General features: G+C 33.2%; 2 protein-coding genes across 2 annotated transcripts; one reads left to right on the top strand and one right to left on the bottom strand.

Moving 5' to 3' along the window:
• The first annotated feature begins 3,763 nt into the window (after window positions 1-3,763).
• LOC115992346 lies at window positions 3,764-4,845 on the top strand. The gene is made up of 2 exons (XM_031116528.1): window positions 3,764-3,786; window positions 3,913-4,845. The coding sequence occupies exon 2, from the start codon at window positions 3,958-3,960 to the stop codon at window positions 4,534-4,536; it is 579 nt and encodes a 192-aa protein (XP_030972388.1). The 5' UTR covers window positions 3,764-3,786; window positions 3,913-3,957; the 3' UTR covers window positions 4,537-4,845.
• Window positions 4,846-6,635: 1,790 nt separating this feature from the next.
• Window positions 6,636-14,534, bottom strand: LOC115992248 (probable ADP-ribosylation factor GTPase-activating protein AGD13). The gene is made up of 9 exons (XM_031116346.1): window positions 14,294-14,534; window positions 13,282-13,374; window positions 11,087-11,168; window positions 10,774-10,849; window positions 9,868-10,031; window positions 9,424-9,559; window positions 9,076-9,192; window positions 8,529-8,624; window positions 6,636-7,236 (listed from the first exon to the last, which is right to left on the bottom strand). Exons 2-9 carry the CDS (start codon window positions 13,331-13,333, stop codon window positions 6,955-6,957), a joined length of 1,005 nt encoding a protein of 334 aa, XP_030972206.1. The 5' UTR covers window positions 13,334-13,374; window positions 14,294-14,534; the 3' UTR covers window positions 6,636-6,954.
• Window positions 14,535-25,454: the final 10,920 nt, after the last annotated feature.

Genomic DNA, 25,454 nt, shown 5'->3' with positions numbered 1-25,454 from the left:
ATAACTAATAAGTACTTATGGAAAAGGCATTCTCACTGCTATGATAATTTTCTCGAAAATGCTTTATAAACTTCTAGCTCAAGTGGAATTAGTAGTATGATTTTCAAAGGCTTTGTCCCTTATTATCTTCATAATCTATTTAGTTGTATCTTCTACCCAGGTTGGTTCAATATAGTCTTTTTAAAATAACTAACCAATACTTCTTTACATTTCTAATGAAGACATTTCAAGTTCAAACTTCAAATTCACTCTCCCCAACTATTAATAATAATAATAATAATAATAATAATAATAATATATGATTAATTAACTTAATGGTAAATTGGGTTGGATTTTTTTTTTTTTGGGGAAAAATGCTAAAGCTAGTACAAATTATAATAGAAAAAAACTTATAAATTGTGTGGCAATATATGAGATTGGTGGAACTTCAGCATGGTAATAAAAGAATATTTGAATTATTTATTATAATTAGTTACACATCAATTTATAAAATATATGTAGTAAAATTTGTAGTATCTTTAGCATAACTAAAAAAATGCATTTTCAAAATGGAGGAAAAAGTGAGCTCAATTTCTTTTATAAATAAATTTTAAAAAAGGACACTTATTGCCCCCACATTTGGAGAAAGTATTTCTTAAGATAGTCTCGTGAGACCTTTTTCTCACAACATGTGGCATTTGGATAATGTATATCATAAGTCATAAGGCCTCTCTCTCACGTGTAAGACTCAAAGGTATGAAATTCACACATGTTGTGAAAGAGATGTTTTATGAGACTGTCTACATTTGGGAGCCATTCTCTAGTATGAATTGTAGGTCATGGCCTAAGTGGCCAAACCCTAGGGCTCACCCTATTTACTTCTATATCTAAACAAATATAACTTAATACATATAATAATAATAATAATTTATACATTCAATAGAATTTTAATCAATAAAATAAACAATATAGATTATATATATATTAAATAGTAAAAAAATACAGGAACTGCGGAACTAAATAAATATACTTATTCATCTTTTTACACGAAATCTTGTGGCTAATAAAGAGACTACTTTATTCTTCCCATTCATTCTTTTTGGATGATCTTTCTTCTTCTAAATGAGAGTGGGGAATAAAAACCAAAATCAACTTCTCACTTTTTTATGTCCCACAATTATGCTAATTTAGAAACTTAAGGAGAATATGGTGGTAGGTTAGAAAAAGTGATAACTAAAAAATCTCTCTAAATAGGATTTGAAGTTTGAACCTACAAGCATTGCGGTACCTCTAAGCTATATGTTTAGTTTTACTTTTTTATCACCTTGTTTTGTCTTGGAACCGCACAACCTCAGTATGAGCACATTGTTCCTTTAACCACTGTGCTATTCCAGTTATGAATTTATGATAAAACTGTACTCCTACGTGTTGAAGAAAATTGTGCAGGAAATCGGAAGAAGAAAATTAATGGGACTTCCAGAAGTATCAGAAATATAGAAAATTATTAAATACTCTAGAGTACTATAAATGCGTATTCTCCCCCTCTCACATAAATTGTGAGTCTCACTATGAATTTAATTAGCGAGACTCACAATTATGTGAGAGGGAGGAGTATTCTATAATTACCATAGAAATATTATCCTTAAAAGCAATACTTGTCCTCATTCAAAAGAGTTTGTTTTCGAGTTACAAGAAATTTATCTCCATAGTGTAATAAAATTACAGACAACCATTATGAAGTTTTTTCTTAGAGTTTTAATATAAAACTGTGTATTTTAGTGAAATGGTGAGTGAAAATGAAATTTGAACTGCTTCTATTTCAAGCTCTTAATTTATAGACAATGAATAGTTGCAATTGAAAGATATTAACACTTCATTTAAATTGGAACCCCACAACCTCAATATGAGCACATTGTTCCTTTAACCACTGTGCTATTCCAGTTATGAATTTATGATAAAACTGTACTCCTACGTGTTGAAGAAAATTGTGCAGGAAATCGGAAGAAGAAAATTAATGGAACTTCCAGAAGTGTCAGAAATATGGAAAATTATTAAATGCGTACTCCCCTCTCTCACGTAAATTGTGGGTCTCACTATGAATTTAATTAGCGGGACCCACAATTATGTGAGAAGGAGGAGTATTCTATAATTACCATAGAAATATTATCCTTAAAAGCAATATTTGTCCTCATTCGACAGAGATTGTTTTCGAGTTACAAGAAATTTATCTCCAAAGTGTAATAAAATTACAGACAACCATGAAGTTTTTTCTTAGAGTTTTCATATAAAACTATGTATTTTAGTAAAATGGTGAATGAAAATGAAATTTGAACGGCTTCTATTTGAAGCTCTTAATTTATAGACAATGAATAGTCGCAATTGAAAGATATTAACACTTCATTTAAATTGGTAATTGTTTTTTTTAAATGAATTTTCATAATGCACATTGTTAATTCATAATTTTTAAAAATAGTTTTATCTTATTAAATAATTTTTTATTTATGTATGTGAAAATTTTTCATTAATTATGATCCAATGGATCTCATCTTATTTTAGTAAAATTAAAAATCAAGTGTGTGTCATAAGACACATACATGTTCTAGAGTCACATGTCCATAGATTCATACAGTTTGTTTATTTATTAGTATTTACGTTATTTTACAAATTTTTATAATCTTTCCATGTGAACTTATTTATTTATCTACTTCATTTCTCTATCATAATTTATAGTAGTTTGCAATTTACACTTCTAAAAATCAATGCATACATTTACTTATGAATTTTTCTTTAAAAAAAAAAAACTATTTTCTATGTACTATCATTTTTCTTTTTCCTTTTAAAAGCTAAAACAAAATAACTCTTATCACCTTTGTTCTTTCTTTTTTTTTCCCCTCTCTTCCTTTTAAAAGCAAAAACAAAATAACTCTTATCTTCTTTGTCTTTTTTTGTTCTCTCTTCCTTTTAAAAGCAAAGACAATTTTGCTAAATCCTTGTTGCTGATTACATTCAACTCTCTCTCACACATGGCATATATATGTTCTATGCCACCATGTTGTGTACATGTGTATCAGTTAATGTGATTACATTCAATTATCTCTCACATGTCACATGCGACACTATTCCATGCCACCATGTCATGTACATGTATATCAATTAATGATTTAATAAATTAACTTTGTACATGTGATTCAATAAATCAAAGTAGATGTACATGTGTATGTAATTATAATCCAAAGAGTTGATTTAACACCCTCCTTAAATTGACAAAAAAATAAATGTCAATGTATCCACCATAAGTCCTATTTGATAAATTTTTTTTTTTTTTTTAAAAGTGTAAATTCCCCGACCAAAAGAAAAAGAAAAAATGTGAATTAAGCTTTGACATTTTTTTTTTGCTTTAATTTAACAAAGAGAAACGTCCTATACCTACAAATCAGCAATCAAATATGGCATCGATTCGATACATAACTTCCATGTGAAGAGTGAACCCACCACCCATTAAACAGGACAGTCTATAGTGCAAGTTGTAGTTGTAAAAACTAAAAAAGTGAATTAATAAAAAACAACCCGACCAAAAAGAAAAATGTGAAAACAATATATCGTGGGTCTTTTATCAATGTTGATTTTATTCATCAAAAAAATCAACGTTGATTTTAGCAGTAAAAGACAAATAACGAAGCGGCGATAGATTGAACAGTAGTAGACCTTCTTTTTTTTAAAAAGAACACACTACTAATCTCCGACAACAACTCACACTATTTCCGTATTCGGACAAAACAGACATTTCACTCTCTCACTCTCTCTCTGGTAAGTAACTAACAGCAGTTAACAACCTTTTTTAGTCTTCTCAAACGACATCGTTTGTTTCACCTTTATATATATATATATATAGTACTAAACTAAATCACTCTCCAATTCATTAATTTTCTCTAGAGACTGGAGTGGAGAGCAGAAAGCTAAGCTGAAAAAAAAAAAAACATGGTGTGTTTTAGAGGAGGAGTGTCTACGGTGATGATCGCTATCTACGGGCCGTTGATCTTGATGACCTTGACCATGATGAACGCTGACCATTCAGAATCCCACGAATTGCGACCGTCGGATCACGGCCTGGAGTTCCAGACCAACACTCCCAGCTCGTCAGACTCAGAGAAGTCACCGCCGCCGGAGATGATGTCGTTTTTCGGCAACTCTTCTTCTACCTCGTCCGACGTGGCAATGCCCAAAGCCCTGAATTCAAACTCCTCCTCCTCCTCCACCGCCGACGGCGACGACACGTCGTGGTGGGGCAACAACGCTGGTCGCGGTAAGAGTAAAGACCACGTGAGGGACGTGTTGTTGGTGGGCAGTGTAGCTTGTGGTTTAACAGGTGTCGTTTTGTTAGTGATTTCTGCTTTGCTTTATATCTTCAAGTTTCGAAAACAAAGATCGCCGTCGCCGCCACTGCCACAACAACAACCACCACCGCCACCACTAGCACTGCCATCGTCAGCAGCATTATCTTGTCATGATAATGATAGTGGTAATAAACTACAAATAGTGGTCCGTGATTCTTATTAAATTCTGCTTTCTTTTTACTTTCAATTTTTTTTTTAATTTTTAATGTTTTGGTAGTGTGCTAATTCTATGTGCCACGTTATGTAAAGTGAAGAAAAGAATATAATACTATAATAATAAGTTACATATATATATCTTTTTGGTACTTATGTCTTAAGGAATGTTCATATTTTAGTTTGCTTAGTTAGTTGGACTTGGAGGACATCAATTTGTTGAGATCAGGACACTGGTTTTTGGATAAAACGACATTGTCATAAGTTGTTTTTGTTTAGAATACCTAATTGAGTCCAAATGAGCTCTTTTCTTTTTCTTTTTCTTTTTTTATAATTTGAATTTATAATATATGCATTAGAATAATTACTCATTATTATTAAATCAAGATGTTAATTGGTTTCTTTTTTATGTAATCGAGATTTGATTTTAAATATCTTATTTTATAACAGAAGAATTTACTTATTGAGCTAATCAAACCCACAGTTTAATTGTTTACTTGAATTATTAGTAAAGGTAAATTGATTTTCCAACAATGATGACGAAACATGGGTGTCACTTCATTATCAAATATTTTTGTCATGGTTTGTAAATCTTTTTTGTGACCTTGAATTTTTCTAGGTGGAGAAGAACTTTATAATGAGAAACAAACTTGTAAAATTTAAGCTCAAGGGTCGTGTTCTACTACCCTTTGAGTAAGAAAACAAAATTATTGAAAGCATCTAATAATAGTAAGATCTAGTCGAAATCATGGGAGATCCATGAAATTCAAAACTTAGTTGGTAGGACTTGATGAGAGTGTTTTGTCATTTGGTCAAAAGTAAAAGATCAGTGTGCCCTTTTTTATAATTTTACCAGATATATAATGCTAGTGTTGTTTGTATCTACCGTCCTTAAAATTTGGTCAGACTCTTATCTACCACATTGAAATGTTCCAGCTAACGCCTAACAGTTAGATATTGTCGGTTGCTAAGGTTTGATCCAGCTCAACTTATCGACTTGGATAATACCTTTTTTAATACACTGCCTAACCTGATTTAACTCAATTAAGGTTTCATTTTTCTATTTTGCTCAGCACATAAAAAAAATAAATAAATAAATCTCGTTTCCAAAAGAAAAAAGAGATATATATTCCCCTGTTCAAATTTTTAGATTATTTTTAATAGATGGGGTGAGAATGCTAATAGACTTAAAAGAGTGATATAAATTTTTTTTTTTTTTTGGAAACTTTGATAGAGATGCAACATTCTAATATCTATAAAAAAACAATAAATAAATAAAAGAGAAAATGGGTTTGTAGTAAGGACAAAGATTAGCTCTAGTGCTCTGGTGCACTAGAGCTAACACGATACAAACACATGTCCAATTTTTGTCATGTGTCCGTATCATGTTGACTCCAATGCACTAGAGGTTAGAGCACTGGAGTTAAGCCTTGCCCTTGCAACAAAATACACACGATTGGGTGGCTAATAAAGCTTAGCTTTAGTGCTCCAATGCACTAGAGCCAACATGATTCAAACATGTCCAATTTTTGCCACGTATCCGTATTATGTCGGCTCCAATGCACTATAGCACTGGAGCTAAGCTTTACCCTTGCAGCAAAATACACACACTTGGGGGGCTAATAAAGATGAAACTTAGTATTATCTTTATCCACAACGAGTCTCTGAAACAAATGAGAACATTGCCAAGGTTCTAGATCAAATAGAGAAGATAATGAAATGTTCAATTTTCGTTTTTCCCCAAATGATGTCTAAAGTATGGATGAAATTGATAGTGTAACCAGTTTCATTATGTTTACCTATGTTTTAAACCATTCTTTTGTTGCCATCTTTTAAAGAATTTGACTTTGAGATCGTACCTTACCTACTTGTGTCACGTCTGGTAATACCATAAGTTATATAATAGTAGTACTCACTTAATGGTCGTCTTCAGTTGTCCAATATTCAAAAGATTGAATGCACGTTGAAGGAGCCAAAGCTCTCAAACAGCTGGCAATGGCAATAGTTCATGTTGGAACCATTTAAAGCAATGTACCTTTCAGGAGAAGCAGATAACACATGGTGCAACACATCATGATATAATGAGATAATGTAATATAATCATTTTCAAGCAACTAAACTCACACTGCTTTACATTTTGTTGTATTAATATTAAGTTCCAAGCGGATGATATATATTCACAATGTTTTCGTGACCGCTACACCTGTGAGGCTTACAAAGTTCGGACAAACCTATACAAAGTCGTGTGTACTGATTTGTGTCACTCATACAAATTTGATAGCAAAAAGAAGAAGAAAAAAAAAATCAAATGAACAAATACAAGTGAAAGAAGACAGAGTACTGTATCATTCCATATTGAGTAACACAAATCAATATTACAAAATTTTTTATTAAAAGCAATGGGGAAGAAAAAAGAATAAATATGTACCTATTGATCAAGTGGCATCCACTCTAGTTCTAGATCTAGTTCTCCGCATTCCACATTCTGAAGCTTAAGAGACACCGCCTGTTTCACCTTGCCATCAATAATGTTGACGGTGCTATCATCCTTAAGGGCATTGTCATGTGATTTCAGCCATTTTCCAATCTGCATGTTTCCAAACATCCCTGCGTCTCCAAATGCTATTGCAGATGTTATCAGGGGCTGGAGATCGACCTCTGCTTCTCCCATGATATCATCAGATGAAAATGTGTCGTGATCAAACACCCGCTGCAACATGGAAAGTCAAAAGGTCAGATAAACTGTCATATAAGATATAACATTGTCACTTCAAGTTATTAAATTATTTGCTTATTCTAACACTAGCCCTCCACAAAGCACTAGCACATGGTACATGGCTTGCTTCCTTTCAATCTGTTATTTATAAATAAGATGGTCAGTGCCTATTTGACATTTTGACTACTCAAGGAAGAAAATTGGGGAGAAAATGAGCAAGCAAAAGAAAAAGACCAACTATTTAGGCAGAAAATAGTTTGGGTATGAAACAAAGCGAAAGTGCTTAACAGTAATTCTATGAATTACTTTATAGATACGAAAACTAGCCCTCATACTTCTAAACAAAGTAACAAACCCTAATTTGAATGCTTAACAGTAGTACATACTATCAGCACCAGCATAAATTTGATTTTTTAAGGGTAATATAGTAATATAAGTGGGCTTGACATCCTTACACATCCAACCTCTATTTTATAACTACAACATCCACTATCAACCAGATTCTCTGCAAAGTAAAAACTGTCTGACTAAAATTTATGGTGTGCAAGCATAAGAATGAGCTGACTGATTGAAAAGGTAAGGTAGAAAGCATGTACCACTGCTTCTAGTTTTACATTGTTAGAGAGATAATATTGTATTAGTATCATTGCATTCTGATCTTATAGAAGAGTCTATAATATCCTAGTGGTGAGTTGTCTCCCATATATGTGGAATATAGAGTCAGAGGGCTGTACCATATTTTCAGCTCCTCTTTTTGAATATTCATTCTTGAATTTTCTTCTTACTACTCCTCACTAACATGGTATCAGAGGACTGAACATTTCTGGTTCATCCTTTTCTGCTCACTAACATTCAAAAATAATAATTCTACACACAAGAGATGGCATATGAATTACATATACAAACTACAAAGAACTACCACAATGTCTGGAACTGAAAAAGAACAGTGGTTGGCACATTTCTATAGGGTCTTAAGTGGTAGATTAATTGGTTACATATTAACTGGAGACAACGCTAATGCAATTGGCATACATTGAACTGATTGGTTACATATCAATTCCTTTAGAATGTAACATTTGCATAGAGAATTGAACCCCACCTCCCCCCTACCCCACTATCTATTGACTAAAAAAAAACGTTGCATAGAGGAATTAAACTTTATAGCTGAAAATCAATGGATCAAAAAGCATGGGAAGAGCTCAACTTTGGGAAAATTAAATCCATAATGGAATAGAAAGAAAAATTACTTGAAATGGTCATGAAGAGCAAGGAATAGACAAGCTTACCAACTTCAAGGGTCCAAAATGCTGAGGAACAGACAGCATGAGTTCCTCATTCCAGACTGGATTCAAGTTGCTCTTTATTATAGTTGTCTGAACAGTCTAATAGCATCAACACCACTTATTATCATTAGGGGAAAAAAAATCATCAACCTGTGAGCTATGTATTTTGAATAATGAATACATCAAAATGAAGATATATGTTCTGTTGTTTTAGCAGGAATTTTAACCATTATCGACCTAATATGACTTCTAATATCAGAAAGTTTTCAACAACACTGCCAAACACAGACAACTCAACTAAGCCTTAATCCCAACTAAATGGGGTCGGCTACATGAGTCCATGGATGCACTCAACTCCATCTAGGGCCACACCAGCAATTAACTGTCTAAAAATCATGTACACACTTGCAAATACATTTGTGTGTGTGTTGTATTTATGTTCAAAAACTAATCAACAAAACCTGAGTAGACTTTACAATTTTATGTTCCAAGGGTTGGGTTGTTCGCCCAATACCCCAAAGATAAAAGTGAAAAAGGAACAGTGACTAACCTGCTGCCCAAGAGACAATATAACGTATGGATCACTTGTCATCATATCTCTGATAGCTAAATTTGTGCCTTTTATCACTTTGACCTTCAATAGTCCAATAAATTCTACCATTCCTTCCTGGTACAATTTTTAGGATCAGATAAACTAAAGTTACTCACACAATTTAAAAATTGTCACATTAGACACCTGCCCACTAGAAATTTCATATAATTTGGATACTGACTAAGCCTGGAATTATGGTCCCTATACAAGTTTATCTGACTAATCCTTCTCTTCCTAATGATTTGAATTTACACCTCTGAATTTAAGTCAACAACTGCAGGAAGAAGAAAAGGTTAAGAAAGTTACCGAATTATGAGAAGAATTTGACCGAAAACTATCCATAAGCTTTCTAGAAAAACTTGACTTGAGAGAGCCTTTCTCAGAAGGAAGTGACACAATCCGCAGGCTAGGTTTCAAAAATTCTTGAAGCTCATACTTAGCCCTACAAGGAAGAAAGTAATTAAGTGAATAACACCCTAAGAGCCTGTGATATGCCCAAAAATTGAATATGCTCATCCAACCTGCCATATTAGTAATTAACTGTAGAATCACGAAAGTCTAATGGTTTTAAAAAAAAAAAAAAGAAGAGTATGAACAGGACAAGGCAGACAATGGTAGGACAAGTAGGATGGTTATGGTAAATCCATCCGAGTACCTTGTCCACCTGGTACAGGGCAACCAAACACACAGAGATGTCTCAGAAAAGTGTCACACAGATGTATGCTTAAAAAATTATAAATCATGTCTAACCGGATGAATTTTGCACGCAGCTCATGACTGGCATCTGGCCCAGGCTTTTCATATCCTCCAGGGACAAAGGCCTCATAAATTGCATTAGCAGAAGAATTTCCTCCGACTTCAACCATCGATTCAATTTCATCATCAGACCACTCATCCAATGTCACAGACAAAACCTAAAAATACCAAATTAATTTTGTTCAGAGAAAAGAATGTTTATGTGCATGTGTGGGACTAAGGAGAGAAAATAAAAAAACTTGAGCACCAAAAAAAGAACATGTTACCCATTATTGAATAAAGACTAAACTTGCCTATAAGAATTGACAAAGTGGCTAAATATATACATCAAATTGGAAATTATCAACATAAAAATAAAAATTAAGCAATCATAAGCAAGCAGATTCCACCACATAGAATAATCATAACTATCAACCATTTAGTCAGAAATAACTGAAATGTTTTTCTGAACTGGTAGAAATGCTACATTAATGGAAAAAAAATTAAAGGTGGTTAATCCCTCCTAAATTAACAAAATATAAGAAAATGTAAAGCAAGGTAGATTCGTTTGGTAGGAGAAACAAAAATAACCATCCTACAAAACTTGTATTTCCTTGATCTCTATTTGTTTTCACATGCATGGAAAATTTAAGCTTAGTAAAGAAGAAAAAAAATAACCATGACCATTCAATGAACCCTAAAAAAGTGTTCAGGGTGTGGGTCAATGTTTAGACTCTCGGTTGACCAATGGCATTAGCATGATGCCAAAAATCTCTCCTTAGTTAATTGAACTACAATGTGCAATAAGTTCATACGTCCAGTAGATATCATATCACATGTGGCTATAGGCAACTAGTTGCCTTTTATGTTTTATAATTATTGTGAGAACAATATAGTAAAAGGTGATTTGGGAGCAATTACCTTTGATATATGGGTACCAAGGCTCCTGTGCACACCACAACATTTCAAGCATATAAAAACTCCAATATTTGCTGACCTGAAAATGAATTTATAACCAACTCCTCAACAAAAGAAGATGATAAAGCAAAAAAATGTGTTTCATGACTTTGAATCATTCTTTGACTTGCACAGTTCATGCACACGATGTCGATTAAAAGATCACACACAAAACCTCACCTTTTAATGCTTATTCTCAAGCATGAAATATCAGTTGTGACAATACACACATGACATGTATAGTTAACAAACAAAAGTGTCAAGGTGGAGAACTTACGCCCATTTAGGATCTGGGGCACCACAATCAGCACAATAACGATTATCTTTTTGAAGCAATAAATCTTTTAATCTTTTTTTACCTGTACAAGAAAAGATAAATAATAAGTTGTACAAAAAGATATTTGATGCAGTCATGGAAGACTAGTTTGTTCCTACATTGGAATTTTTTTCCATTTCAGATTTACTTTATTTGGTCAATATGTGAAGTACAATTGAAGCAAAGGCCACATAGTTTAAATGGTCTAGTTATATGTATTGTAGGGTTAAAACAATTTTTAAGTTACTTTTATTTTATAAGTAATAGTTAGTTTGCATGTAGGGATGAAACTGTAAATTTGTAAATCCTGCAAATTTGGGTATTTGGGTAATTTATTGAGTACAGAATTATCTAGGAGATTCTAAGTATTTTAGGTTTATTACATTGAATAAAAGTTATTTTTTATTAACTTATTGACTAGTAGGACTAGGAGATCTAATTCTATTTGGAAAACTTAAGCTCTAGGGTCTATATAAGAGTGTCATTGTACTCAAATCAGAGATGGAGTTGAATAATAAGAATTGATGATTTAGTTATGAAAGACATGCATATCCTAGTGTGATTTTTCCCTTTATTTCCTTTCTTCTCTTTCTCCTTCTCATTTTCATGATATTGTTCACAGTTACTATTCAAATAGCCCCAAACATAATAAATTTCTCTCCATTTTTTTTTTTTTTTTTTTTTTTGATAGGTAAGAAAAAGTAAATTGAAAATACTACAATATGCATGGATAGCACAAAGTAGTCAAAAAGTACAAAAAGAGAAAAGAAATACAGAAAACATAAAGTTAATTACAAAAAAGCAGAGAACTAACGAACAAAGGGATGCCTTACAACCACAAAGCAAGCCCTTCCTCTTACCTAATAAAACCCTGAAACTCCATATACTTTCTCTATCAAATAGCCATCAAATAACTCATCAAATTTTCCTTTAAATCCCAAACACAACCACTACCTAGAATTTCAAGCAACTTAGTTGCATCAAAAAATAGCATTCTTGCCTTTTTCCGCATCATCAAGCTCTAGTCAACGAGCACTAGATTTTTCTTCTACGACTCTTACCCCTAGATCCACTAATTCTCCTAATACTAAATCCACCACAAGCACACATAGATAGATTCCCTAATTTGTCCTCATCTTTTCCACATATTTTCAAGTCTTATTCTAAAAAGGCTTATGAGCTAATATCATACCAAAAACAAAATAAGGAGGGGTAGTTGTGTACAAAGCCTTAAAAACTTAATTGAAAAAATGTATAATGAAACAAGACATTAGCCACAGATTAGCCATCAGAATAGACTAGGAAGTATAAAATCTTTCAATTTTTCAGAATTTTAATTTTCAACAGAAGAACAGAAGATTTACTAACGTGCACTAGTCTAGTGGCTGGTTCTTAAATAAAAGCTTTCTTATCAAAAAACAGATGTACTAAAAACTTGCTTTGTATCAAAGCTGACTTCCATGGAAATGGTACAAAAGAGGTGGCAAAAAAGAAAAGAAATTATAGGAGGAAAGTAAAATTATCAGTCACTCCTTCCTCTACAAGAGTACAACACCCTCATTCAACAGCATTTAATTTAGAATTGTCAACTAGTAGCATAAAAATCCACCCCATGCTACACTCAGAGACCCCTACGCAGGTTTAATTCTTTTTTATTTTTCAAGTACTTTTCACTCTTGCTCTTTTCCCTTTTTTCTCTCCCCTTTTTGCATTTTATGGATGAGTGACTGAAACTTGGTCATTGAGGAACTTCTTCAAATCATCAGAAACTGCAATTGTGTGAGCTACCACTCTACTATTATACAATCGAAATGCATATACTGATGCAAAGATGCAATCATTACCATTGTAATGAGATATGAAAGTGCCACATACTCAAGCATATCTATGCTCAACAAGTCAAAATAATTAAAAATTTAAAACTTTAGCGAATGGTACACCCTGTGTTGGGTGGGGGGAAATAAAAAGAAAAAACAAAACACACACTGACATAATCCCAACAATTTCTGAAATAGATGTTACAGTACTCACTAATTCCCTACAGTTACTGAAATAGATGTTACAGTTTAAAGGATGCATTACTTAGTATCGTTAAGGCTATCCAATCACTTAGAGCCCACTGATGATAGTAAAACACTTGAAAGTATTACAGATACCTGAAGCAGGCTTCCCAAAATCCAGTGATTTGTTACTCATTGCTCTGCTCATAACTCACAATCATCCAACTTAACCTAGCTCTTCCAAATAGCCTGGACAGCATGACCGAAAAAAGGAAAAGGAAAAGAACCCATATCAGAAAAAAGTTATGCTAAAAAACAAAGAACTCACACCCGCATGTTAATTCTCAAAATTATAACTTTTTCAACAATCAATCAATAATTAGTATGGACAAAACAGGATTAGCAGATTAGAATAACACAAACCTCCAAATAAACTTATTTCTAGATCATAGATATCAAATTGACATACATTTATCAAAAAATATATATCAAATTGACCTATGAGAACAAAAAACTCAAACATTGTAACAGAAAGTAGCTAAAGAGAATACCCAAACTAAGCAGTAACTCTCAAAACTGTGTCTGGGGTAGTGGAGATCAACAGCATGCAATCCAATTATTGAAACATTCACATCTATATCTTATTGAATCAATTAGTCAAACATACATCTCTTGTCTTGCTGCTGAGAAAACGGAGCTAGAATCTTATTAATTTCGACAGCTTTGGCAACCCAAAACTGAACAAAAAAAGAAAAACCAAGGCAACCCAGACCGGGTCAAAAGACTCAAAACGTAATCCTCACACTAGTGGAAGAATATATTTGATTTTGCTAAGGTCCCAAAAGATGGGAAATCCAATAGGACTCGATATTCAAGTATCATTCACAATCCTACGTTTTCTCAGCAGCCAAACCCAACGGAAAACGAAAAAAACCAAAACTAAGATAAAGGATCATACAATGATGAAGATAAATGGTCAAAGGTTCAGAAAAAAATGGTTTTTGACAAATAAAAAAACGTTCCCATCACAGGTTTTAAAGATTGCCACCATTAACACCCACCAGGAAGAAAAAAACACAAACACACACACAAAAGTCAGAAATGAATCAATGATGAAATATATAGAATGAAAGATCTGAATATAAATAGAGACAGAAAGAAAATTCACCAGCGAGGAGTATAAGGAAATGAAATGCCTGGAGTTGAAATCCAAAGAGCCCTTTTGAGAAAAATAGAGAGGTGTGGAGGTGGTGGTAATGGTAATGGTATTGGAATGGAATGTTCAGACCCTTGGGAGATGGAAACTCAGTTTTCGTTGGATATATAAAATATAATATGTGTTTTTTGTTTTTGTTTTTCTATTTATTTACTCTTAATTAATTTCGAAGTGTCAGAGGTGGGAAAATATAAAAGGACACGCACTGCACACACATATATTGTAATCAATGGAGCTTGGAATTGTTTTGTCCGCCTTGCTTTGAATCCCTTCCCCACACGAAAATGAAAATCCAATCACCATTTTCGTCGTCTTCTATGTTTGAAAAATGCCACATGTTGATGGTTGAATGGCCTTGTAAATAAAGATAAGGACAACTCAAAATCATATATACACACTTTCAGTTTTTTTTTTTTTTAAGTACTTTCCCACTTGCAACAGCTTGGGTATCTCCTAGGTTGTCGTTGTAAATTCCAATACTTCAAAGATAAAGATATGAATTTTCATTTTCATTTTTTTAATAATTTTTTTTTTTTCTAGAGTTTGACTTTTTTTTCTTCTTATTAGATATTAAAAATTTGGAGTATAAAATAAAACACAAATTGACCAAAGCTTTAATTACAAAATATAACAAGTTAATAATAACAAATTGACACAGCAACGATTTTTATGATCCATATTTTATTCCATGACATATAGAATACCAATAGATCAAGTGAATCGAACTTGATAGTCAAATCAACTAATAATTTTGTCATTCTCAAAAAATAATAATAATAATTTCGTGGGCACAATTTGATTATAAAAAATAAAAAAATAAAAAAAGTCAAACTTGAGAACAAAAATACAAAAAAAGAAAAAGAAAATTGTAGTGAGTCGGAGCTGTGTCAATTTGATTTTTTATAAAATAAAGAAAATCAAAATTGATTTTCAAACTCGTAATAAAATCAAAGAAAATCAAAATTGATTTTCAAAATCGTAGGTGGGTGACTTTTTTTATAAAAAAAAAAAAAATCAAATTGATAGTCAAATAAATATTTGACTATTTTTTATATAATTTTAATATTTTTGTTCTCAAGTTAATAATAACAAATTGACACAGCTATGACTTTTTTTTTTTTTTTACTCAAAAAAAAAAAAGTGAATCGATTTTGATAAAAAAGGAAAGCAATTTAAATAATAAGAAAAAATTTATCTACAAGAGAAATTTTTTAGAAGAATCCATTAATGTTTTTTTAGAGGCATGTAGAAGAATCCATTGTTGACAAATGAATTGATATAAACTTTCCTTAAAAAAAAAAAAAAAAAATCACGTAAACCAAATTAAAAGTTATTTATAGAAGTTTTGAAATTAATTGGATAAGAGTGATGGATTTATAAATACTGTTGTTAATTATTAGATTTCAAACTCTAATTAAAGTTATAAAACAGCGTACATATACAGTCCAATTATCTATTTCTAGCGATTAAACATAATCCCAAAATAATCCAATGTTATGTATTAATTAGGGTTAGTTTTTCATTTTTAGGAAAATTAATTAGGACTAATTAGAACTAAATTTAGTACAAATCTACATGTATTTTCTAAATTTAAGAAAGAAATGTTGTGATAGTAGATAATTGCTTGGTATATGTAGGGGTGTTGGGCCTAGGAGCTCATTATCTATGTATATATTGGGTTTGGGGTCCAATCCGAGAATGAAAGGTCGTCCAAGGAAGAGTGAGCATTGTCAAGGAAATCCGTGTTAGTAAATGAGAAAGTTGGTTTTGGTCATAAGGGCCCAGGAGGGTGGGCTGAAGATAAATGCCTCCTCGACTGACCAAAGCCGAGGTTCAAAGAGATGGTCTGCCGTCCTAGGGAACGTTCTAGGAAATTTTGTTGGTACAGATAAGCCTTACAAAAACATAGGGCAGGGAGAAGTCCTAAAATATTTAAGGAGAAAGCTGCTACTATCGCATTAAATACTCTGCAGCTAGCCCTTTAGCCGCATTAATATGGAGGTGATACATAAATAGTGGTTTTCAGCCTTACAACTACTACATAAAGATTTTAGGAAAGTGTTGATGAGACAAGTATCAACACCAACCATCTGGCCTACACATGAAGGGTAAAGATAAAAGGGGAAGAGAGAAAGAGGCAATGAGTGAGGGAGATCGAGAAACAAAGAAAAAAAATACTGTAACAATCAAGAATTGTATTTGTAATCAAATTTGAGAGAAATATATAAGAACTGATCTCCTCGGACCGTGCCGAGGACGATTTTCTTTAGTTTAGACTTGTCTATCTTCATTTTCTTGTCATTTGAATCTACTTTAGTGGTTATCTGATTCATGAAAGTTTAGTTTTCCAACTCACTCTCTACAAATTCATTGTTTTGAGTTTTTTAGACCTAAGTCCATCCACCTTATGGGTAGGAACTCAAATCTGATCCTTACAGTATATAAACAAAAGACTTTATAAGGTGTCTTTATCAATAAATAAATAAAAAATAAATAATAAAAAAAAAAAAAGATGTCTTTATAAAATTGAAATAATAATCTTTAATATGATAAGTGCAAATTATAACTAATTAAATGGATTTTCAATAAGCATTTTGACATTTTATTTTCAATTATTTACTCTTTTTTTTTTTTTTTGAGAGTTAGTATGTGACAAAAAAGTTTGTATTCAATAATAAATTCTTAACATGTTTCAATTCCTTGCAAATCTAGTGGCACTACCTATTTTTAACATAACTATAGGGTCTCGTTTTTCAGCCCAATGCCCCACGATGGGTGGGATCTTGGACCAGCGGGCCTAATACAATGAATTTGTAGAGAGTGGGCTAAAAGACTAGGTCTTGGTGGACGGACAGTCGTTAGTCATGGTGTTCCCTATGATCGCACAGAGGTGAACAGAACTTATCCTAGAAGACTTTCTCCTCGGCATGGTCTGGGTGGCTCCAGTTCTTGGATTTGGTCCCTGCCCCCTTTCTGGATTGCTTCTTCCTCCTTTTATACTGGCTTTTTCCCTTCCCCCAACGTCTATGTGTAGGTTCAGCTTTATAGGGCTGGTACTTGTCCCATCAGCCCATACCCAAAGTGTTTGGGGGTAGTTGTAAAAGCTGAAAAGTATGGCTCTGTCAGGTGTAGAGTATTTAATTGCAGTAAGGGCAGCCTTTCCCTTGTTCTTTATCGTTTTAGTATTTTTCCTGTTCGACGAAATGACTTGAAATGTCATCACCAGGACCGAGTTGTTCCCTTTGCCCTCGGCTACGTTTATGGCCGAGGAGGGTCCTTCCCATGACCGAAGAGGATCCTTCCCATGGCCAAGGGGTGGGCTTTCCTTGACTCGGGCTTTGGGCCCAGCACAGACATTAACATGGGCTTCCCGGTTTTATACCCCCCACAATAACTATTTATGATTTGTTAGCATAATTCGTGGGTGTCTACTGTCTATATCTAAAATAATTCATGAGTGTTTATAGTCAAATCAACTTTAGCAACACTATAGGGTTGAAATAAATTTTCACTCTAATTTAAAATTCAAGGAGCACTTAGATTTTTACTCAACTTAAACAATAGAACATAAAATTAATTTTTCTCTAAATTGAGATAAAAAAAATACAAAACATGATCTCCATCATTAATAGTAAAACTATTATTAAAAAAAGTAGTGCATGTAGGCTGTAGCAAAGGTTATCCATTTTACACAACTACAAACTTATTAACGAGTGTTCTTAGAGCAATAGTTAATAAATTATTTTAGAAATGTTTGACACCACTTTAGTGAAAAATATATATCAAAAAATCATTTTTTTTATTTTTCCATAAAAAATATCTAAAAATATTTTTTAAACCTATGCCCTTAAGGCATCTACTAACTTTTCCCATAATATAATATCTCCTCCATTATATTTGGCTTTTTATTCTCTACTTTTCTTAAATTTTCATTTTGCATAAAATTTGTTTCGTTATTTCTTAATTATATGTCTCCATCATTTTTTTTTCCTTGGAAGTTTTTAAACTTTTTTTTTTTCTCAGCTCATGACCAATTTTTTTCTCCCCCCATAGAATTATTTTTACCTTTTCACGTTTTGACAATTTTTATTTTTTATATGTTTTTTGAACCGCACATTTTGACATTTGAACCAATTTAATGATAGTTCTAAATTGAAAAGTCGAGTGTGAACATCGCATATTCGCATTTTATTTTTAATAAATTATTTTAGAATGGAGGGACCGTTGTGGCCGTTTAACAAAAGTGTTCAGTTTTGTATTCATTGGTGAGAGTTGACAGTTGAAACTTGAAACCCTTAAATTCAAACAGGTTTTGTCGTTAAGTTTTGCATAAATTGACTTTTTCGGTTTCCCCTGTAGCTGTAAAAATTGAACGCTCGACCAATCCTTGAAAGACAAAAATTATATTTCGTCGGCAAACTAAGCATCAGCTATTTATATGTCCAATTGTGAGTGATAGAAAAAAAAAAAAAAAATTATATATCTGACATAAAAATGATAAGAAAATTATCATAATCTAAAATAGTTGTAGTAAAAGACTAAAAGTTGTAGTTTAGTTTGTAATATTAAAATTACTCTAGATAAAGAAAGATGCGTTGCAATTTAAACCCATTAAATTAGTTTTGCCAGGTGGAGATATGGGCTATGTGGATTATACCCACCAAAAATTATAAGAAAAGAAAAATGAGTGTGTTAACAAGGATTTTGTTAATAAACAATTTAAAAAACTTTTGATATCACTTTTATGAGGAATATAAAAAATTGTCTAAAAAATTTGATTTTTTCATTTTCTCATATGAAGTTTATAAAAGTATTTTCCAAATGAATGCCTTTAAAAAGTCCATTAACTTCTATCTTTATTCTGCAAAAAAAAAAAAAAAAAAAAAAAAGAAGAGAAATCCATTAACAAAATCATATATATACATACCCCATAAAAAATAAAAGGATAAAATATGTATTTTTTTTCCCGGTAAAATGCTATTTGTTGATGTTGTTAATTTGTTATTGTTACTTCCCCTTAAATTTTTGCCTTTTTGGGTTTTTTTTTTTTTTTTTTTTTTTTTAAATTTATGGCATCAATATACTAAATGGGAATTATTCATGTGATCATATTTAGGTACATAAAACCCCTTCCTCGTTTTAAAGGGAGTATGTCCTTTAAAAATGCTAACTCAACAATTAGAATACCACTTTGGTACCCAGTGAACAACCAATCTAGTGGGCGCAACCCTTCCTTAATGGCAAACGGCAAGCGAGTTCATCGAGTCCAGATCAAACGATTCAAAAGGGTTCCACCCATGATTCGAAAACACCATTTTATCATTATAGTTTGCCAAATGCTTTCATTGTTATTGAATTAGGTCTACCCAAACTTAGATGCAAACACGTTTATAATTGATTGATGTGAACATCACGAGCTCTTGCGAAAAAACGAGTTATTTCTAATAATTTTTTCTTGATTCCTTCTTCTATAACTTGAGCTTGGAGAAGGAAGTGATAAGATGGCCCCAAAAGTTAAATCTCTTTTAAAATAAAACTCTTCATCTCCAAAGCTCTACTCCTAAAGCTTTACCTCTAAAACTCTACTTCCTAGTTCCTACAACTAGACATGGCAAAACGAGCAGGTCAGGTCGGGTCAATCGGGTTGCGGGTCAAAACGTGTCATTTTAAACGGGTTAAAAACGGGTTGCGAGTCGGGTCGGGTTGACCAGTATTTTTCACATGAATTTATTTTATTTTTTTTAATAAAGAAAACAACATGTATTTGCCATTTGAAAAGTCATGCAACAAATTATTTGATGTAAAATGCATTACTTTGAATTCACTACTTATATCAAGAATGAACTCAGTTGAACTTATTAATACTTATTCAATAATTTTAAAATTATACAAATCCTAACATTGCTATCTAAAACAAAATAACACAAAAATAAGTAAAACAAATATACAAGTTTTATTTTTACACAATATCAACATCGCAAAATATAAAACAAAATTACAAATGACTTATTGGATAACTCATTTAACAAAGTATAAAAATATATAAGAAATTTACAATCTTAAAAATTAATTTTATAATCTATTATCAATTGTGATTGACACTCTATTTTAATTTGAGAGATACATTAAAGTTTGATTGTTTACTTATTTATACATGGTCTCTTTTATAAACATCATATCATTGTTAAGTAACACACATTCTAAGAAACATCATAATTTATTTTGAAAGCCGTTTATTTTGAACATAAATTGTTAAAAAATAGGTCTAAGCATTCATAATTTATACTAATTTGATACTTTAACTTCACTATTTTCACACTTGTGAATGTTTCTCACACATGTTTACAATTTTAAATTTATTTTTTTAACTCTACTGTAACAAGATTATATTGGCATGTACTTTGCTATTTGATATCTAAAAATCTTTATTCATTACAAAATGCTCAATCATTCATCTTTTAATTAATTTGCATACAGTTATGTAAATGTCTCAATTGTTTCCTTAAAACTCACAACAGACAATTAAACCAATATTGTCTTAATTTTATAATTTTTTTACCCAAAAAAAAAAGTTTAAAAATGGTTTGGGTCGCAGGTCGGGTTGACCCGCAAAAAACACGGTTAGGGTCACGGATCAACCCGTTTTGCTTCTAGTCAAAAAAATCAGGTTCGGGTCAGGTCAAAAAATTCTGACCCGTTTTGTCATGTCTACCTACAACAATGTCAAATGAACCTTGAAGCCCATTGCACTTCAAACTTGCCTTCAAAGAAATAACTTTAATTGGATTGAGTTTTATCATGATAACTAGAAAACCTTATTATGTGTCGATCTCAAAAGGTATTCTATGTGCTCTAGCTAGCCCTAAAAAGATACAAAAATAATGTACCTTTGTTTGACCCCATCCTAATGGCCCTTTTTTTAAAAGGGATAAAATGAGTGGAATAGAATAGGTTGAAATGATTTTTAAAGAATATTCTAATTATTTCTTTTCGTAGGAGTTTGCTTGGAATAAATTTTATGGCTATGAGGAAACGCAACGGAACATTCATTTTTTTAATGAAATAAACGTCAAGTACCTATTATACTCAAATTTTGAGAAATTATAATAAAAGTTGAAAGGTACTAAGTAAGCTTACATATTTCTTTTGTTTTAATTCCTTCTTTCATCTCTGATAATTGAATAAGAGATTTGGGCTCAATCTCCGCTTACACTAAAAACTGATTGGTGTCTTAGTCTGATGATAAAGAGTTATCATCAAGAGCAGACGCCATTAGTTGAAATTCTCTCAAATCTTTCAAAAATCTCAAATATACTAGGAAAAAAATGCATTCTATTCATTTAATTCATTTCATCCTTTTTTTTTTTTTTTTTATGATATATGCTCATTCAATTTAACTAGGTTGTTTATATTATAAACTCTCCCACGTGAAAAATGATCTTCATTTGAAATTGATATTTTTCATATTTTAAATTAAAATCTTATAAATCTAAAGGTATATAAATGGTTAAGTTATTTAAAATTTTAAATAACATAACAATATGTACACAGTTAGATTTAAGAAATAAAATTTTAACCATGAAACAGACACAGATCATTTCCAATGAAATAACTTATCTCCATTTTCTAGTGAATTGAAAAAGATCACCTACATCTATGATCATCTTCCCACCCCCATGGTGTAAATTGTTTGACGCATAAAAGAGGTAAAACATCAAAGATAGCATGTCATGTGCAATTTGCACCAGAGACTGGAAGCATAAAATTATAAATAGTGTTAGAAATACAGAATGATTGTATTCTATTTCTTGAATAAAAGAATATACATCAGAGCCTTTATATAGGAGGCATATGTGTGCGGTACAAGTAAAGTGTACTATACAAGTAACCTAACTGGGCCTAAAGCCCATTAACATAATATACACTAACAGCCCCCCTCAAACTCAAGGTGGATGTGAGACCAACTTGAGGTTGTCAACTAAATCACGAGTGCGTCTCTTAGGAAGTGACTTGGTGAAGATATCTGCAAGTTGATCTTTGGAGGAGACGAAGAAGAGCTTAAGATCACCATGAACAAGATGATAACGGATAAGGTGACAATCAATCTCGATGTGTTTAGTCCGTTCATGAAAGACATCATTGTGAGCAATATGAATGGCACTCTGGTTGTCACAATAAAGGGGAGTAGCAGAGGAGGTGGACACACCCAAATCCTTAAGAAGCCATCGTAGCCAAAGGAGCTCAGATGTGGTATCAGCAAGGGCACGATATTCTGCTTTAGTACTAGAGCGGGCCACAAAAGTTTGTTTCTTACTTCGCCAAGAAATCAAAGAAGAACCAAGGAGAAAGTAATAACCTGTAGTGGACCTGCGATCAGTAGGATCTCCTGCCCAATCAGCATCAGAGAATGCACGGAGTACAAGAGGAGACTGAGCTAAGTAGAAAAGGCCATGAAAAAGGGTACCCTTCAGGTATCGAAGAATGCGCAAAACAGCAGCATAGTGAGTTGATCGTGGAGCAGACAAATACTGGCTCACCTAATAAACAGCATAGGAGATGTCTGGACGAGTAACTGTGAGATAAACTAAGCTGCCAACCAATCGTCTGTAAAGAGAAGGATTAGACAATGGTTTTCCCCCCGAGGGTGTCAGATGCGCATTAAGTTCAACTGGAGTGTCAACAGTCTTGCTGTCAGTAAGTCCAACTTGAGACAACAGGTCAGAAGCATACTTAGCTTGAGTAATATAAAGACCATCTGTGGAATGAGTAATTTCAAGACCCAAGAAATAGCTGAGATGTCCAAGATCTTTCATTTCAAACTGCTGACTGAGAAAATCCTTGAGTTCTTGAATGCCACTGAGGTCATCACCAGTTATGATCATATCATCCACATATAGAAGAAGCAAAATAGTGCCTTTATCAATACGATAAAGAAATAATGCAGAATCATACGGACTGGCAGTGTAACCCAAGCGAAAGATAGTGGAGCTGAACTTGGCAAACCAAGCTCGAGGGGCTTGTTTAAGACCATAAAGCGCACGTCGAAGATGACAAACCTTGTTTGATTCAACAGAGAGACCAGGAGGAGGTTGCATATAGACTTCTTCACTCAGATCCCCATTAAGGAAGGCATTTTTAACATCCATCTGAAAAAGATCCCATTTACTAGCAGCAGCAACAGCTAAGAGAGCACGAACAGATGAGATACGAGCAACTGGAGCAAAAGTCTCTTCATAATCAATCCCATACTCGTGTAAAACCTTTGGCAACAAGACGAGCCTTGTAGCGCTCAACGGATCCATCAGAGCGAGTCTTGATCTTATAGATCCACTTACAACCAACCACAGACTGTCCAGGAGGAAGAGTAACCAGATCCCAAGTATGGTTTTTGGTTAATGCATCAAGTTCCTCTTTCATTGCAATCTGCCATAAAGGGTCAGTAGAGGCCTCACGATAGGTTTGAGGCTCGTGAAGTGTAGCAAGGGTAGTGTAACAATGATAGTCAAGTAAATGTGGAGGAATGGACCTTACCCGGGTTGAGTGGCGAGGTGGAATGTCTTGTGGAGGATCTTCAGGCAGAAGCATCAAAAATATCTGGAGAGAAGTCCAAAGAAGGATCAAAAGTATTTGTAGAAGGAACAAGAGACTCATCTGGAAAGATTTCTAAAACAGAGGAGTTAGTCAAGGAGGAACGAAAGTGAGAGAGTTCAACAAACAATCGGTGTTCCCAAAAGACAACATTACGAGAAACACGAAGACGATGAGAGACAGGATCATAACACCTATACCCCTTTTGAGTTTCACCATAACCAAGGAAACAACAAAGTCTAGATTGAGGCTCAAGTTTGTTGTGCTCATGAGGCTGAAGAAGAACAAAACAAGCAGATCCAAATAAGCGAAGGTGATGATAGTCAGGGGGTGACCCAAAAAGACGCTCATACGGAGTTTGATTATGGATGACAGTACTTGGAATGCGATTAATTGCATGAACAGCATGAAGAGCAGCTTCACCCCAAAATGGGGTAGGAACTTTGGTAGAAAGAAGAAGAGCACGAACAGTGTCAAGAATATGACGAAGTTTTCTTTCGGCTCGACTATTTTGCTGAGAGGTACCTGGACAAGTTAGATGATGTACAGTGCCATAGGAATGTAACAGAGCTTGAAACGCATATTGAGTATATTCAAGAGCATTGTCAGATCAAAAAATTTTGATTCGTTTGGAGAATTGTGTTTCAACCATTTTTGCAAAATTGCTATATATTGGTAAAATTTCAGAACGAGATTTCATAGGAAAAATCCAACTATAACGAGAATAATTATCAATAAAAACAACAAAATATCGAGATCCACCAATACTAGCAACAGGAGAAGGTCCCCAAACATCAGAATGAATTAACTCAAAAATACTATTAAAAATGGATTCACTGTTATTAAAAGGCAAAGCTGGCTGTTTTCCTAACTGACATGAAGTACAATCAAAATTGTCTTTAGACACAGAACCCAACAGACCCCTAAACGCTAACTGTTGTACCCGAGAAGATGGTGCATGACCAAGACGAGAATGCCAAAGTGCAAGAGAAGGTAGGGAAGAAACTGCAGCAGCTGCAGCAGCAACAGAAACAGGAGCAACAGGTGGAAGATGAAGATTGTCCACGGGAAACATACGCCCAACTCTAGGACCGGTCCTAAGCTCCTGCCCCGTCCTTGGATCCTGCACAATACACCCAGAATAGTAAAAAATAAGGCGATAACCTAGTTCAGCTAATTGTCCCACAGAGCACAAATTATAGGATAGGTCAGGTACATGGAAGACTCCAGGAACAGAAAGGTTAGAGGTTGAAACAAAACCTAAACTATTTCCATGCATGGTGGAACCATCAGCTATATGAATATTTAGAGGATGTGGTGCAGGGTCAAGTTTGGAGAATAAGGACGAGTGAGGTGTCATGTGATTGCAGCAGGCAGAATCAAAAAACCAAGTTTGAGACTTACCGGGTAGAACAGATAGGGCAGTGGAAAGAGATGCATTACCAGCCATACGAACAGCCTGAGCTATGATTTCCTGTAATTCAGTGGGGGAGAGGTTGATAGTGGATCCAGAAGACTGGGACTC

This window comes from Quercus lobata, chromosome 5, assembly GCF_001633185.2.
Source record: "Quercus lobata isolate SW786 chromosome 5, ValleyOak3.0 Primary Assembly, whole genome shotgun sequence".
Lineage (NCBI taxonomy): Eukaryota > Viridiplantae > Streptophyta > Magnoliopsida > Fagales > Fagaceae > Quercus > Quercus lobata.
This window is presented reverse-complemented; position numbering and strand designations above follow the sequence as displayed.

Bases quoted from the DNA above. Each gene is read 5' to 3' on its own strand.
- LOC115992346 (XM_031116528.1), top strand. From the start codon at position 3,958: ATGGTGTGTTTTAGAGGAGGAGTGTCTACGGTGATGATCGCTATCTAC.
- LOC115992248 (XM_031116346.1), bottom strand. From the start codon at position 13,333: ATGAGCAGAGCAATGAGTAACAAATCACTGGATTTTGGGAAGCCTGCT. The intron at 8,625-9,075 runs GTTAGTCACTGT...TGATGCTATTAG, and splicing joins TATTGTCTCTTGGGCAGCAG to ACTGTTCAGACAACTATAAT. The intron at 7,237-8,528 runs GTAAGCTTGTCT...TCCATGTTGCAG, and splicing joins ATTTTGGACCCTTGAAGTTG to CGGGTGTTTGATCACGACAC.